Source organism: Macaca fascicularis, chromosome 7, assembly GCF_037993035.2.
Source record: "Macaca fascicularis isolate 582-1 chromosome 7, T2T-MFA8v1.1".
Lineage (NCBI taxonomy): Eukaryota > Metazoa > Chordata > Mammalia > Primates > Cercopithecidae > Macaca > Macaca fascicularis.
The window spans coordinates 24,887,947-24,902,122 of record NC_088381.1 but is presented as its reverse complement, the minus strand read 5'-3'; the positions used below and the strand labels follow the sequence as shown (position 1 = coordinate 24,902,122).

At 44.1% G+C, this 14,176-nt stretch overlaps 1 protein-coding gene across 1 annotated transcript in view; it reads right to left on the bottom strand.

The window, feature by feature from the left end:
* Nucleotides 1-5: 5 nt before the first annotated feature.
* DUT (deoxyuridine triphosphatase) overlaps nucleotides 6-14,176 on the bottom strand; it is a 64,321-nt gene continuing 50,150 nt past the window's right edge. The window contains exon 7 of the mRNA XM_065547908.2: nucleotides 6-471. Coding sequence (XP_065403980.1) covers nucleotides 454-471 — 18 coding nt within the window. The 3' untranslated portion in view covers nucleotides 6-453. The remainder of the gene's footprint in view (nucleotides 472-14,176) is intronic.

The window sequence follows — 14,176 nt, the reverse complement described above, 5'->3', positions numbered from 1 at the left end:
CAAAATGAGATAAATCACTTTTATTTTGTGGTCCATAGTTACATGGCCCCAATAAGATACAAAGGAGTTGAGAAATGAAGCGGCCAGATAGCTGTTTCCCAGAAACAACCTAACCTAATGGAAAGAGAGCAAATATCCCAGCTTTCTCTGCCACAGACTGCAAAGCCACCAAACCTCACTGCTTCTGAATCATGTAGGAGGAAGAGCTAAACTGTATGGGGCCAAATAACCAGTCTGGAAAGAAGATCAAAGGATTCAGAGATCATAAGGTTGGAGCGGAAAGAAGGAAACCCGATTAGGGTGCTGAAAAGTGGATATGAAGAAGACGTTTCTGGCTGAGAAGAACCAGAGTAAACACGCAGAGTTGGGAAGATAAGGATGTCTCGCAGTGGTGCTGTGAAATATATTTATGAGACATATCACACGCAATGACATATATCACCGGTTGAGCTCCTAGGGGAGGGCAGCACTCTGAAAAAAAAAAAAAAATGGAGCTTAGTAAATGCTTTTCAGCTGATGTAAACTGTAGCCTTTCCAGGGATTTCTCAAAATGTAAGTTCACAGAGGCTGGGGACCCTGTTTTGTATGTTGTATTTTGTTGTTCAATACCCAGAATTTGACAGTTGCTCAGAAAAGATGTATTGTGAGTGGTCTATGGATAAGAGTGGGCTTTAGAAAAATGTGCTGAGAGTGGCCAGGTGCAAGTGGCTCATGCCTGGAATCCCAGCACTTTGGGAGGCTGAGGCAGGAGGATCACTTGAAGCCAGGAGCTTGAGACCAACCTAGGCGACATACTGAGACCCCCATCTCTACAAAAAAATTAAAAAATAGCTGAATGTGGTGGTGCAGGCCTGTGGTCCCAGTTATTTGGAAGGGTGAGGTAGGAGGATCGCTTAAGCCCACGAGTTTGAGCCTGCAGTGAACTATGATCACACCACTGCACTCCAGCCTGGGGGATGGAGGAAGACCCTGTCTCAAAAAAAAAAAGTGTGCTGAGAGATGGCTAGTTCAAGGTCTTCCAGTTTCATTTTGTCTACTATTGGGCTTTTCATTACCTGAAGGGAGTTGTAAATTTCTTGAATCGCATTGCATGTATTTTTCCACAAAACGAAGTACTAACATTCAGTATGGGGGGTATGTAATGGAGGTGCTGAAAGATCCTTGCCATCAGAGGTGTTGGGGAAAGCTTCTTGGAGATGAGACAGCCAGGCTGGGCTTTTTCAGAGAGAGGCTATCCCGAGTAAGGGCAGTGTAGTGGGCCACAGGCCAGCTGGCAGGCACCGTGTGTAAAGGAAGTAGGTTAGGAGGTGTGGTCGTAGAGGGGCCAGAATGCCTGTCTAGAGTAATTTGGAATACAGTGGGCAGCTTTGGGAACATTCGGAGGAGTAATCCAGCAGGAGTGCACAGGATATGTCTGGGAAGCCCAGAGACTGGGGTGGTGGAACAGTTCAGAAAGTCTCTGAACTCTGTTTTGCATTGCTCATCTACAGTCACTAGGCCAGTGCCCACCTATCCCATTGCACATTCAGGCATAAGTGCAGGGGCTGTGTCTGTCTCAGTCCTTTGTGGAAAGAATGAAATCCTGCGGGAGTCCACACAGGGTGGCCTCTCACAATGTGGTGGCTCAGAAAGTGGAAGGAAATGATGCATGAGTTAAGAGGTCCTGCCCCTGCTCTACTGCCCAGTGGCCTAGGGAAAGTCACTTCTCTCCTGGTCTTAGTTTTTCCACCTTTACCTAGTCCCCTAAATATGAACTGAGGAGATGGAGTTATAGTGATTATGGAAAACTAAAATGTAAAGAGCGTGTGTAGGACTTTGTTGTTGTTGTTTTTAATAAAAACAAACAAAAGAAGGTGAAGCGAGTGTGAGCTGGTGGTGCACAGGACAGGCCGAGGTGGAGGGCACATCCGCCTCTGCAGCTGGGGAGCCTCGCTTGGTTTCCTTATTCTTGCCAGGAACCTTTCTGGATCCCCACAGAAATCACTCGCCCTGAACCACCACGGACCCAGCGCCTCTTCCTGCCATATTAGATTGTACCTCCCTTTATCCTTCTAGACTTGTACAAGTTGAAAAGGGTTTACTTCTTATATATGTTCCTGATCTTTTCCAGCCACCAGGCAAAACCACATTCTACAATTGCTAAGTTCTCAGGAACACCATGAACTCAATTGTTTTCAGGAAAAAAGGAGGCTATCTGGTGCGGCAGCAGGAAGAGGCTGTGGGTCGTGGTGGGTCTGGGGAGCAAGTGAGTCTTTTTGTGCCTCAGTTGCCACATCTGTAAAAGGAAGATGATACTGCTCTGCCTGAAAGCTGTCCTGGGTGACCTACATCTGCCTGCCCCCAATCTCCCTCCTCTGTTCCCACTTCCATACCCCCTGTGCTCCCAGCTCTCTGATTCTCTGAGCTTCAACGCCTAGGACAGCCTATCACAAGTCACTCTCCATTCGTCTGGTTTCTGTAGGGATGCAGAGAGGTACCTGACAAGAATCTGGCACCCAAGCCTTGCAAACTGCAGTGACTAATGTGACTGCTCCACCTCAACTTGACTTAAGTGATGCATGTCCCCCTTTGAGAGTAATGACACAGGACCTTGTGCTCTGAAGTTCTAGAAGTCCTAAACCCCAGGTCTAGGTTTTTGTATGTTTGGAAAAAAAACTTTCCGATTTGCAAAGCGCTGTCATGTGAGCCTGTTCTCCCCAAGACTAAGGATGATAAACAACCCCAGTGAGCCCATGACCTAGCTGCTGTGAGTTCCAAGGGAGGGGAGCCCTCCCTGACCACGTGGGGTGCCCCACACCCTCTCTCCTCCCTTACTCACAGCCTTCCACACCCCCACCAGGGAATGCTGGAGGAGAGGAGCTACTGCTCAAGTCTCCCAACCAGGGGGACTCTGGGCCACCCCTGCTGCCTCCCAGTCACAGGTGACTAAGAGGAAGGGTGCTCCCAGCTCAGATTTGTGGCTGGAACCAGAGAGTCTTGGGAGAAAAGCTGAAAAAGCTGAGCAAATTGGGTCAGACTTGTGAACAGGGATGGGAGATTCCTTGGAGTGACCGGGTATGTGTCAGCTGCTTAATGATTCCACTGTCTTCTCCCAACTTGCAAGGCACCGCCCTCCCCTTGGGGAGCTGCAGCTGCCAAGGAGCGCTGCTCAGTCCTCTGGCTGCTGTGACACGCGTGCTTAATAATAATGAGCATCATTTATGAAGCCCTTAAAATGTGCCAGGCAGTCTGCTAACCACTTCACAAATGTAGCTGCTTCACGAGCTTGGGATATAAAATGCAGTCACAATCTTTCAAATGTGTACACTAAATGCTTTGACACCCCTATTATGTCTGTGTAAGAGCCCCAAGACCCCAGGAAGCCTTCTTCAGTCCAAAAAGCTGGTCCAGATGAGTATTGCCCTAAGGCATTAAACCCAAGCCTTCCTTAGTGTACCAAGGAGCCTCATTGTTTTTGGCTATAGATGCCACTGCCTGGTGGTCATCATTAAGATTCTACAAAATCCCTGATGCTGACGTCCTCCCAATGAAACAGATGACCTGGCCCCTCAGGCAACCCCTGCCCATTCCAGGAGCCAGATCCCTTCAGACAGGCATTTTCAGAATGGGAACAAGGCCAAAAACACTGTGCATGTAAGGATGGCATCTGCTCTTCTCCACTGTCCTTGGTGTGTGTCATCTCAACTCAGGGACGCTTGGCTGGCAAACAAGTGCCAGGCACAGCTCTGGCACTTTATATGCAGTGCTTTGCACTCACACACACAGTTATTTTTCCAGACTCAGCTACCCACCGTACTTCCTACTGCGCTATGGATCTCATCCCCTAAATGGCAAAGAAGGGCTACCTCTCCATATACCACACCAAGCCTATTTCCTGTCTCAGTAGGCCTGGTGTGCTTTTCAGGGAGTTGACCCATCTTATTATTCGTGAGTAATCTTTTTGAATTCTCACACCTCTTTGCATAATTAGCTCCAACCCACAAAAGAGGAAACAGGTAGAATGATGTGAAGGGACTTGCTCAAGGTCACACAGCTACGACCTGGTTGAAGTGCGATTTAAACCTATGCCCTGAACACACTCTCCACAGCACTGCTCCGTCCTGCCAACGCATTCTTGGCTGGGACATCCACCTGAGTTGAAGTCAAGGGAAGAGGTTCTTGAGACAGGTTAATGTGTTTCTCTGTGGAGCCACCAGACCTGGGCTCAATGGGAAAAACCAGATAGAGACAGCCAAGCTGAAAGGCCTTATCTCAACTCCACTGGAGGAGATGAACATTGAGTCATTTGTGAGTAGCCAGAACAAGTCATGCCACATGTGGGGTGTGGTAGTTTCATACATATGTTGGCCTTGGACTGTGGCCTGGCCTGGCACTCTGACTAGGCCAAGGGCCTGGGTTAAGGAGACCCAGGAGGGTAAATGTGAGAGAATCTACAGGCACGTGTGCCAGTTTTGTGCCTCCCTCCACTCCTAGGCTGTTTTTTTGGCCTCAAAGTCAGCGCTCGCCTTTTTGGCCATAATCGCCTCTACACCAGGCCTGATGCTTTTTGGACAAAAACTCAAGGGAAGAAGGACTTTTTCTGGTCTCACTTGAGAGTCATTTGGATACATGAACTTGCCTTTTCCAGTACCACCCCAATCACCCCTTTGTCTCCTAATAAAGGCCCATCACAGTGAAACACTATCTGGTCCAAACAAGAAGCTCGCATGGAAAATACTTAAATAGAAGTGAGATCTGAGTCCCAGTTAAAAGCCAGGCAACGAATGGAGAAATCAGAGAGCTGAGGTTATGGGCACAGAGAACAGAAAGAGCAGGTGGCGCTGAGAGAGACCCATATTGTAGGGTGAGAGGTGGAGGAATGTTAACAGGAAGTAAGCTGCGAACCACCACGCCAAAGCAAACACAGGCTCTAAAACGGCCCATATGGCCTATCCATAAGGAAGGCGGCCAAGACAGAGCACAGCAGGAGGAGGGGAGGGGAGAACGCCCGGCTCCTTGCTCAGCTGTCAACAACTGGGGGAGACGGTGCCAGTGATCCATTCTGGGCTCTACTTGAATAACTCCAATGGCGTGTCTTTGCCCCTTACATCACAGTAAGATGGGCTTGAATCCTATCATGACCCCCTACCCCAACCCCACCAGCCTATGGAAATGTAAAGCTGTCCCCCTGGTTTCTATGAATTCCTGAGGGTGTTTGTAATTGTCATCTCCTCTGGTAAGCTTCTACTTTCCAGTGTGTGGTGTCTGTCGTGCACCATAACCCAGGCATGAAACATAGCACCCCACCCCCCGCCTGCTTCTGTTTCCATTCACCTCTGCCCTCCCCACTTCCAAAGTAGACCCTAAAGGATTTGGGTGTGAGAAGTGATGGAAGAGAGGATTGGTTATGATGATATAAAACAGTTTATATGACGGTGTTTTTTCTTATATGTCTGCTTGCCTTTGGGCTTTTTCAAGGACTAAACACTTTACTACTACATGAACCTAAATATGTATATATCTTTTTCATGACAGAGGGCTTTCATGACATGATGGGTTTTTATGTAAGTATCAGATAATAACCATAATTATAGCTAACATTTATTAAGAATTTACCAGGTACCAGACACAATTAAGAAGTTTATATGAGTAATTCATTTTATTCTTACATTATCACCATTTCACAGACTAGGAAGAAGCCCTACTAGAAATCGAGTGGGAGCCTCTTCAAGGGTTCACAGCTAATAAATAGCAGGACAGGGGTTTGAGCCCAGGCACTCTGACTGCAAACCTGCATTCACCACTAGTGCCTGTCTAGATCCGCAGGAGACCCGAACATCCCCGGAGAGGGCAAAGAAGCAGCTACAGGAGTAACAGTTTGTGTGGAAAGCAGAAGATGAAGGAAGAGAGAAAGGAGATGAGAAGGCCTGATTGATTATTAGGTCAACAGAATCTGGGCACTGAGAGAGAATGATCTATTTCGTGAACAGGCTGCTTTGCTCTTGGAGTCATAGTCTCTGGATCTGGATCAGAGAAAAACCCAGAAAATAAATGCAGCTTTAGTGAACAGAGAAGTAACCTCAGCCTGAACCCAGAGAAACAGGGTATGGGAATTAAGATGAGAACTCGGGCTTCCTGGAAGGCTGGGCAGGAGGCTCCGTCTCTATTCTATGCTGCAGAGACAAGAAGGTTCTTGGCTCCTTGCCACTGGCAATGAGAATAATGGGACAGAAAGTGGGGAAAGCCTGTTAAGCCTGAAACAACAACAGGAGGAAAGAGTGTTACCAGAGTCTTGTAAGAGCTAGAACCTGAGAGAAAAGGCAGTGCGGCTGCTGCCAGAACTGTGGAAGGCCAGGAGGAAATCAGGGAATGCTCCAAACTCTCTCTTTTTCCCACCCCCTAAACTCACACTGTCACCTCCCATTTCCCAAACCTAAGTAAAAGTTGAAGGCAAGGTACTGTAGTAATATGGTACATAAAGGAACACAGAGCGAGGCACAGAAAGGCAAAGAATAGATGAGGGTGGGAGGGTAGAAACTGAAAATAACCAGCACCTCCTATGACCCAGCAGGTCCACTTGAGCTTTATACGGTACAGAGGCTCAATGCACTGGTTACAATGTGCGTGGACAAGAAGGTTGGCAGCAATACTATCCACAACAGGCCCAAGCTGGAGACTACTCAAATATCCACCCATAGGAGAATGGATCAATCAACTGGGTTATATTCATTCATACCCAGGGACACCAAAGCAATGAAATTAATTAACCACAGCTATACACAATGGCAGGGATGAATTCCACAAACATGAGGTTGAGTTAAAATGCAAGGAAAGTATAATTCTACGTATATCAAGTTTAAAATTGAGCTAAACTAGTTTATATTGCTTAGGAATACATATAGGTGAAAAAACTATATATATATAATATTTGTATATTACAATGTTATATATATATAAAATGATTATCACAAAAATCAGGATAGTGTTTACCTTTAGGTGAGAGACACAGAATTACGATGCAAGCTGTTCAAGGGGAAAGGGAGGAAAGGGCGGCCTGTGGACGGTGGCGGTGTTCTAGATTATCTTGATCTAGCTGTGGTTACACAGATGTTTGCTTTACATGTATTCATTAAAAATATGTTTTATCTACACATTTGTAACGTCCTTAGTAATAAAAATAAAAATAGAAAACATGTTGATATAATTTTCAGACATTTGCTAGACATATGCATATATATAGTATATTTGAGATAATCACTGCATTTGCAACTTTTCTCAATGCTAGAGCATAAGAATTTTCTGAAACCCATAATAACTCCTTTCTAAGTTAGTTTTAAGGCTAAATAATATTGCCAAATAATGTATATTACAAAGTAGTTAACTATTCCCTTATCAATGACATCTAGGTTGTATCAATACTCTCTCATTTATGATACTTCTTGCCCTTTCTAATAAGTAATTATTTTATGGAATTCTAACCCATAGTTTCATACTCTCAGCTTTCTTTGAGTGATAAGAGAAAAATGAAAAGAGTGTTAGTTAATAGTTCCAGCTGACCCCCTAGTCTAGGCTATCTCTCCTATGATTAGCCCTATCATCCTTTCTACTTGTCCTTCATGCCACTTATCATAATTGTAAAATGAGCAATTAGTTGGCAATTTGTTGTCCCTGCACTTACTTGGTCAATGTCTATCACCCCTATTGGGACCTCCAGGAAGGCAGAGTACACGTCTGCTTTGTTGATCTCTGTCTTCAGTGCCAACACAAAGCCTGCCTAGCATGAGGGTGCTCATTAAGTATTTGTCAAAGGAATAAATTAATGCATGAATTAACAAATGAATTTGAATGTATCCAGTCTTTCTGTCCTGCCCAACTTGGAAAAGGAGTTTATCTCCTCCAGAAAAAAGCCTCACAAAATAGAGACACCCCTGAATGTCCAAGCAGAGGCCTAAATGAGAGGGATGGTGGTGTGGATGGCACCCTTTACTAGTTGTAATATGAAATAGAGGGTCTCCAAAATTCTTTCCATTCCCCAAATCTCAGGATGCAGTCACCTAGCCAGGGCCAGGACTCAAGAGAGGAAGAGTAGGACCCTGTACGAGAACGGAGAGATAGTGCTTGTTTAAAAGTAACTGAAGAGTTACTGGAAGCCATGTTCTTTCCTACTGAAACAAACAAACAAAGGTTTGCTTGTTTTTTTTAAGCTAGTTGCTTTGGCCATATAGGTAAATAAGCGTCAAAGGAGTGACCAAAAAAAACCCCCAAAACTTCTTAAGTGCAATAATTTTTTAAAGTCTTCCTAACATTTGGAAAGACTTAAATAAAAGACACATTTTTCAATAGTTTGTCTCAAAATATGAGGCCACTAATTTTCCGTGGCGTCTGCTTTTTTACACTTACATTGAGAAGTGCTCAAATAACTGTGTTTCCCCCACCTTTATCGGAATCAAGAACAAGTAACATTTCTTGTTAGGACATAAAACAGGGAAACATAGTTCACATATGTTACACAAAATTATTTAAAAAGAAAACTTCTCTGGAAAGAGAACTATGCACTATGGAAAATTGAAAATTCTCCAATTTCAAGATGAGTCAGCAAATAACTTTTCTATGACAGAGACCTGGGAACCTTGCTGAACAGAAAAACCTACTTTAATGGGAAATCAGACCTATTTCCTGACTTTTAGGAACCATAATCATTGGAAGACCTCTTTCAGGTGATGTGTCTATGTCTTTGCCTGTTGAAATTTATTAGGAACAGAATATGATATTCCCAGGACAATACTGACCCACAGCAAAGGATCCTCACTCAATGGAATGTGATTACATCAGGCCTCCTTGTCCCAACCTTTCAGGCTTTTCTTTCCCACATGGTGCAAGCTGTTTGGTGGGGCTGCCAGGTTTTAATTAGAAAGTCTTATGTTTCCAGGGAAATCATCGGCACCTGGCTTCTTGCTTACACCTCTCCCGATCCTTCTCTTTCCCCCCCAATATTAATTTCCCCTTGCCTCAAAAGGGACATGCTTTTGCCAAGGATTCTTAATCCTCAGCAAGTTGCTCACCCAAAGAAAGGAGGTGGAGAAGGCAGAGGAGAGGAGAAAAGAGATGGTGAGCTCTTTCCTTTCAACATTGGTCATCCAAATACTTTTGGTATTTCCTGGTGCTTTGCTTAGTACCTTCTTATTTCTGAGATGAAACCGCCCACTACGTAATTACTATGTATTTTTAACTGATAAATCGCTGCCCTCTTATTACCAATGGAATTGGGGCATAGAGAATGAATAGAGTGTCAAGATCCTGAGGCAATGACACCAATCTACTCAGTCACTACTCCCCATCTCCCTGTTACCTCAGAATTCAGATAGTTGCTCAAATTTTCATTAGCTCAAAATTATTTTTTCTATTAAAATGTCATAAATGGTGAACAATACCTAGTTTATTGCAGTAAGAATAGGACCAGCTGGAATCGAAAAGTTTGTGTCTTCCCCTTTCTCAAGCATAAAGCTAGCCAGACACAGACACATTGTTCAATGTATTCGTCACCTTTGGTCTGTCTGCCCAACAGCCCTCTCTTTTTCTGGGAATGGCAGTGCCCTCTCTTTGGGGAGTTGTCTCTTCTCTAATCAAGTAGATTTATTGAAGACGTGGGGCTAGAAAGGCCGGCTCCATCTGAGAGTATGCCCAAGATTCCGATACACTGGGAAGTTGTTAAATTTCTCTCGCAGGATGTCCAGCCAAGTATAACTTCAATACATTTTTAGAAAGAAAATTTGCCAACAGCTTTTGTGTTTAGGAAGATGCAGAAAGTCATCCTGGGAAAGATGATGCTCGGTGTTTCCCTGCAACACTTGGATGGTCTAGGTTATGCCAACTTGGCCACCCTCCAGGGAGGTGTGTTACACACTCCAGGTTCAGAAGCGCTGAGGTGCTTGTGCAGTTCTACAGAACGAAAGCCTCTCTGATGGATGGAGACAGTCCTAACAGAAGTTCCCCGGGACATCAAGGGCCCCAGAGAGAAACTTCCCAGGCAGGAAGCAGGAGTCTGGATCGATGAACAAGGCTACAGGTTTGTAGGAAGAGCTGGTTCCAGGAGTGTAGCCGGGGCTGGACTCTTGCATGCTCATCCCAGACCAACCACCCTGCTGTGGTATTTATGTTTGGGAGGCTATAAATAACCTTCTGCATATAACTGAAGAGAGCCTACACCTTGAAGCCCGGAAGTGAGGTGCATTCAGAGCCAGTGCAGGGCTCATGGGGGCCCATTGCCACAGCAGACAACATGCAGGGGACCCTGCAAACCACACTAGGGGATTAACAGCCCAAACAGCCTAAAGCTTGGGAGCCAAACTAACCCATTTGCACTGAACAAGTTGCCAGGTTTCTGTGCAATTCAAGTTGGGAGCAAAGTCTTCAGAAGAAAACACTAAATTTCCTGCTAATATGGCCAGATGAAGAAGGTTGTTGTGCAATTGATTGGAACAAATGTAAACATAGGAACTTAAATGGGTTATAGCCAATGTTAATGGCTCATCTTAAAGATACCTCTATATATGAATATTCACTCAGAAGATCCATGACTTTTTAAATGTCCACTTGTCTGTCACTGGTGTTTAGTGTAGGAAGAGAGGGTGCCTTTGTGTGAATGGTCTGTCAGTCAGGAGGTGCTTGCAGCAGAACTCTGAATGCACATCACTAGAAAGTATCTATACATCCCCCCACACTGGTATTTAACTGCATCTGTCCAGTACTTCAGAGTTAAGGCCAAGCCATCTCCATTTCTAATTCAGTAGAGACACATATTCCATAAATGAAAAATTGATGTCTGTCTTCCCGGCATTTTGGGAGGCCGAGGTGGGCAGATCACTTGAGGTCAGGAGTTCAAGACCAGCCTGGTCAACATGGTGAAACCCTGTCTCTACTAACAATACAAAAATTAGCCGGGCATGGTGGCCGATGCCTGTAATCCCAGCTACTCAGGAGGCTGAGGTAGGAGACTCACTCAAACCCGGGAGGTGGAAGTTGCAGTGAGCCAATATTGCACCGCTGCACTCCAGCCTGGGCTACAGAGTGAGACTCCTTCTCAAAAAAAAAAAAAAAAAAAAAAAAAAAGAGAGAGAGAAAGAAAGAAAAACTGAGATATAGGAGGACAAAATACCTGAAATCAAAACTCAATAGCTTGTGATACTTCATAGTATTGGTGTTTTAGCAGTGTGATTGTGACCATGCACCTTAGAACTAAACTACCTTCTTTCAAATTCTAGCTTGATCACTTACTAGCTGTGTGACTTTGGGAAAGTTATTTAAATTTTCTGTTCCTCTACTCCTCATGGAATAGAGATAGTAATGGTACCCATTTCACAGCCTGTTATAGAGATTAAATGAGTGAATACATACAAAATGCTTTGAACAGGACCTGACACAGCAAGCACTTAAGAAGAGTTAGCCATTATTGTTATTACCAAATACATTAGCCTATACAAGATAAATAATTGTGTTGTGATTAGTAATAACAGCAATAGCAGACATCTATTGTTTTTGCCATCCAAAAAATTTCCCCTTCTGGTAATAATATTAGATTGATGCAAAAGCAATTGTAGTTTTTGTCATTATATACTTTTACTTTGTAAAAAATATCAGTTAAGGGAAGGACAGTTAACCAAGTCCATCTAATAAGACCAGTTCAGTGAATTTGTTGCCATATTTGGACAAGGGAAGATCTCTACTAGGCTCACTAGCTGGGTGGATAGTGTAAGTCTGGGTCTGCCAAGGGCCAATTCAGAGATACCTTCCTACCAATGAGGCCAGCAGAGTAGACGGTTGCAGTAGGTATTATATTCCTGCTTTAAAATACCCCAAAACTTAGCAGATTAAAAAAACAAATATGTATAGATGCTCTTCAACTTACAATGGGTCCATGTCCTGATAACCCCATCATAAGTTGAAAATATCATAAGTCAAAAATGTATTTAATACATCTAACCCACTGAACATCATAGCTTAGCCTAGCCTACCTCACACTTGCTCAGAGCACTTACATTAGCCTACAGTTGGGCAAAATCATCTAACAGAAAGCCTATTTTATAACAAAGTGTTGAATATCTCATGTAATTTGTTGAATACCATACTGAAGGTAAAAAATTGAATGGTTGTATAAGTGCTTGCTGTATGGTTATACTGAATGCATATTGCTTTCACACCATTATAAGGTCAAAAAAATCATTTAAATAGAACCATATTCAATTAAGACTATCTGTATTATCTCACACAGCTTCTGAGGGTCAAGTGTGACTTTGCTGGATAGCACCCAGGAGTGGCTTAGCTGGATAGTTTTCACTCAGGGTCTCTCATGAGGTTACAGTGAAGTTGTCAGCAGGGACTTCAGTCGTTTGAAGTCTTGACTAGGGCTGGAGGACCCACTTCCAAAATGGCCTCATGTGGCTATTGGCAGGAGACCTCAGCTCATTACCATATGGGCCTCTCTGTCGTACTGGCTACAACATAGCAGCTGACTTCCCCAGAGTGAATAATGGGAGGGAGATAGAAACAGAGATAGAGACCAAATGGAAGCCATGGCGTCTTTTATAACTTAAACATGGAAGCAACATACTATTTTTTATTCCATACTATATTGGTCACACAGACCCACCGTGGTGCACTGCCGGAGGGAACTTCACAAAGATGACATTGTCAGAAGGTAGGGAACACTGGCAGTCACCTGGTAGGCTGGCTACCACACCAGCAGAAACAAGGGGAGCAGAGACTGAGTCTTATTGACATTTTTTGAGTCCCTGGACCATCCCTATCTTATATGAATCAATCACTGCCTTTCTGTGCTTAAGTTGCTGTGAGAAGTGTTTGGTCCATTGCTACCAAAAAGTTCTTGACTGGTGTAATTGTTAGCTCTTATTGAGCACTTAATCAATGCCATGCAGTGTGCTTGAACCTTCATGACAACTCCGTGAGTTAGGGATTATCATTCTTAATTTCCCTTTCCCAGATGAAAACAAAACTGACGCTGAGAAGTTATGTGGCTTGGCAAAAAGTCATGCAACTGGCAAGTGGTAGATCCAAGTTTCAAACCCAAGCAGTTTTATCTAGAACCTAGTCTCTTCCTACTACTAAAGGTCATTTTTTTTTTTTTTTTTTTTTTTTTTTTAATGGAGTCTTGCTCTGTCGCCCAGGCTGGAGTGCAGTGGTGCAATCTCGATTCACTGCAACCTCCACCTCCCGGGTTCAAGCAATTCTCCTGCCTCAGCCTCATGAGTAACTGGGACTACAGGCGTGTGCAACCATGCCTGGCTAATTTTTTGTATTTTTAGTAGAGACGGGGTTTCATCATGTTAGCCAGGCTATCTCAATCTCCTGACCTTGTGATCCGCCTGCCTCAGCCTCCCAAAGTGCTGGGATTACAGGCGTGAGCCACTGCACCTGGCCAAAAGGTGACTCTTGTGCATTTCCCCTTCTTGATTCAGTTTGAGATCTTTCTCCCCTAAGATGGGCTCTGAACTTGCATTCTCTCATAGAGTGGCTCACATATAAGCTGAAACTGGGCCCATATCCAATGGGTACTGGGTCCATGGCCCAGGCCAAAAGCTGAGTGAATCATAGGAGAGAAAACTGTTGCCCTGCTAAGCCATTCCCATTGTGGCATCCACGATGCATATCCAGCAGAGGCCAGCTAGTCATCTATCACCAACCCAAGGTGCCTTCAGTTTCTGATCCCAGTAATTGAGGACATATGTTACTCTGCAAACAGTCCTGATGGGAAATGGCTGGTGGTTCTTCCCCTCTGATGCTTGGGAAATGAGAGGGCAAAGGAGGGGGGTAGAGAGGAGGCTGACCACTTTTATTTTTTTTTATATTAACAGCTCTAAATGATTAAGGGTAGGAAGGGAATGGCAATAGAACATAAAAATGCTTTGTGTAGAGTTCACATTTACTCGCACTTTTAACTCCACTGTGGCTTATTAGTTCACGGGAAAAATTACAAAAGGAAATAAAAACCTGACTATGAATCCAGTATAAACAATTTGCAGCCATAGTAACCAAGAAAGTGCAACTCCTAGATTTAAAAAAAAATATATATATATATCTGCACAAGAGTGTCCATGCGGAGGATGTCAGGAAATGGTTACAGAGTGAAGAACTCAGTTAACCCCCGGTCAGTGAAGCAAAGCAGCTCTGAAGAGGCTGCGTG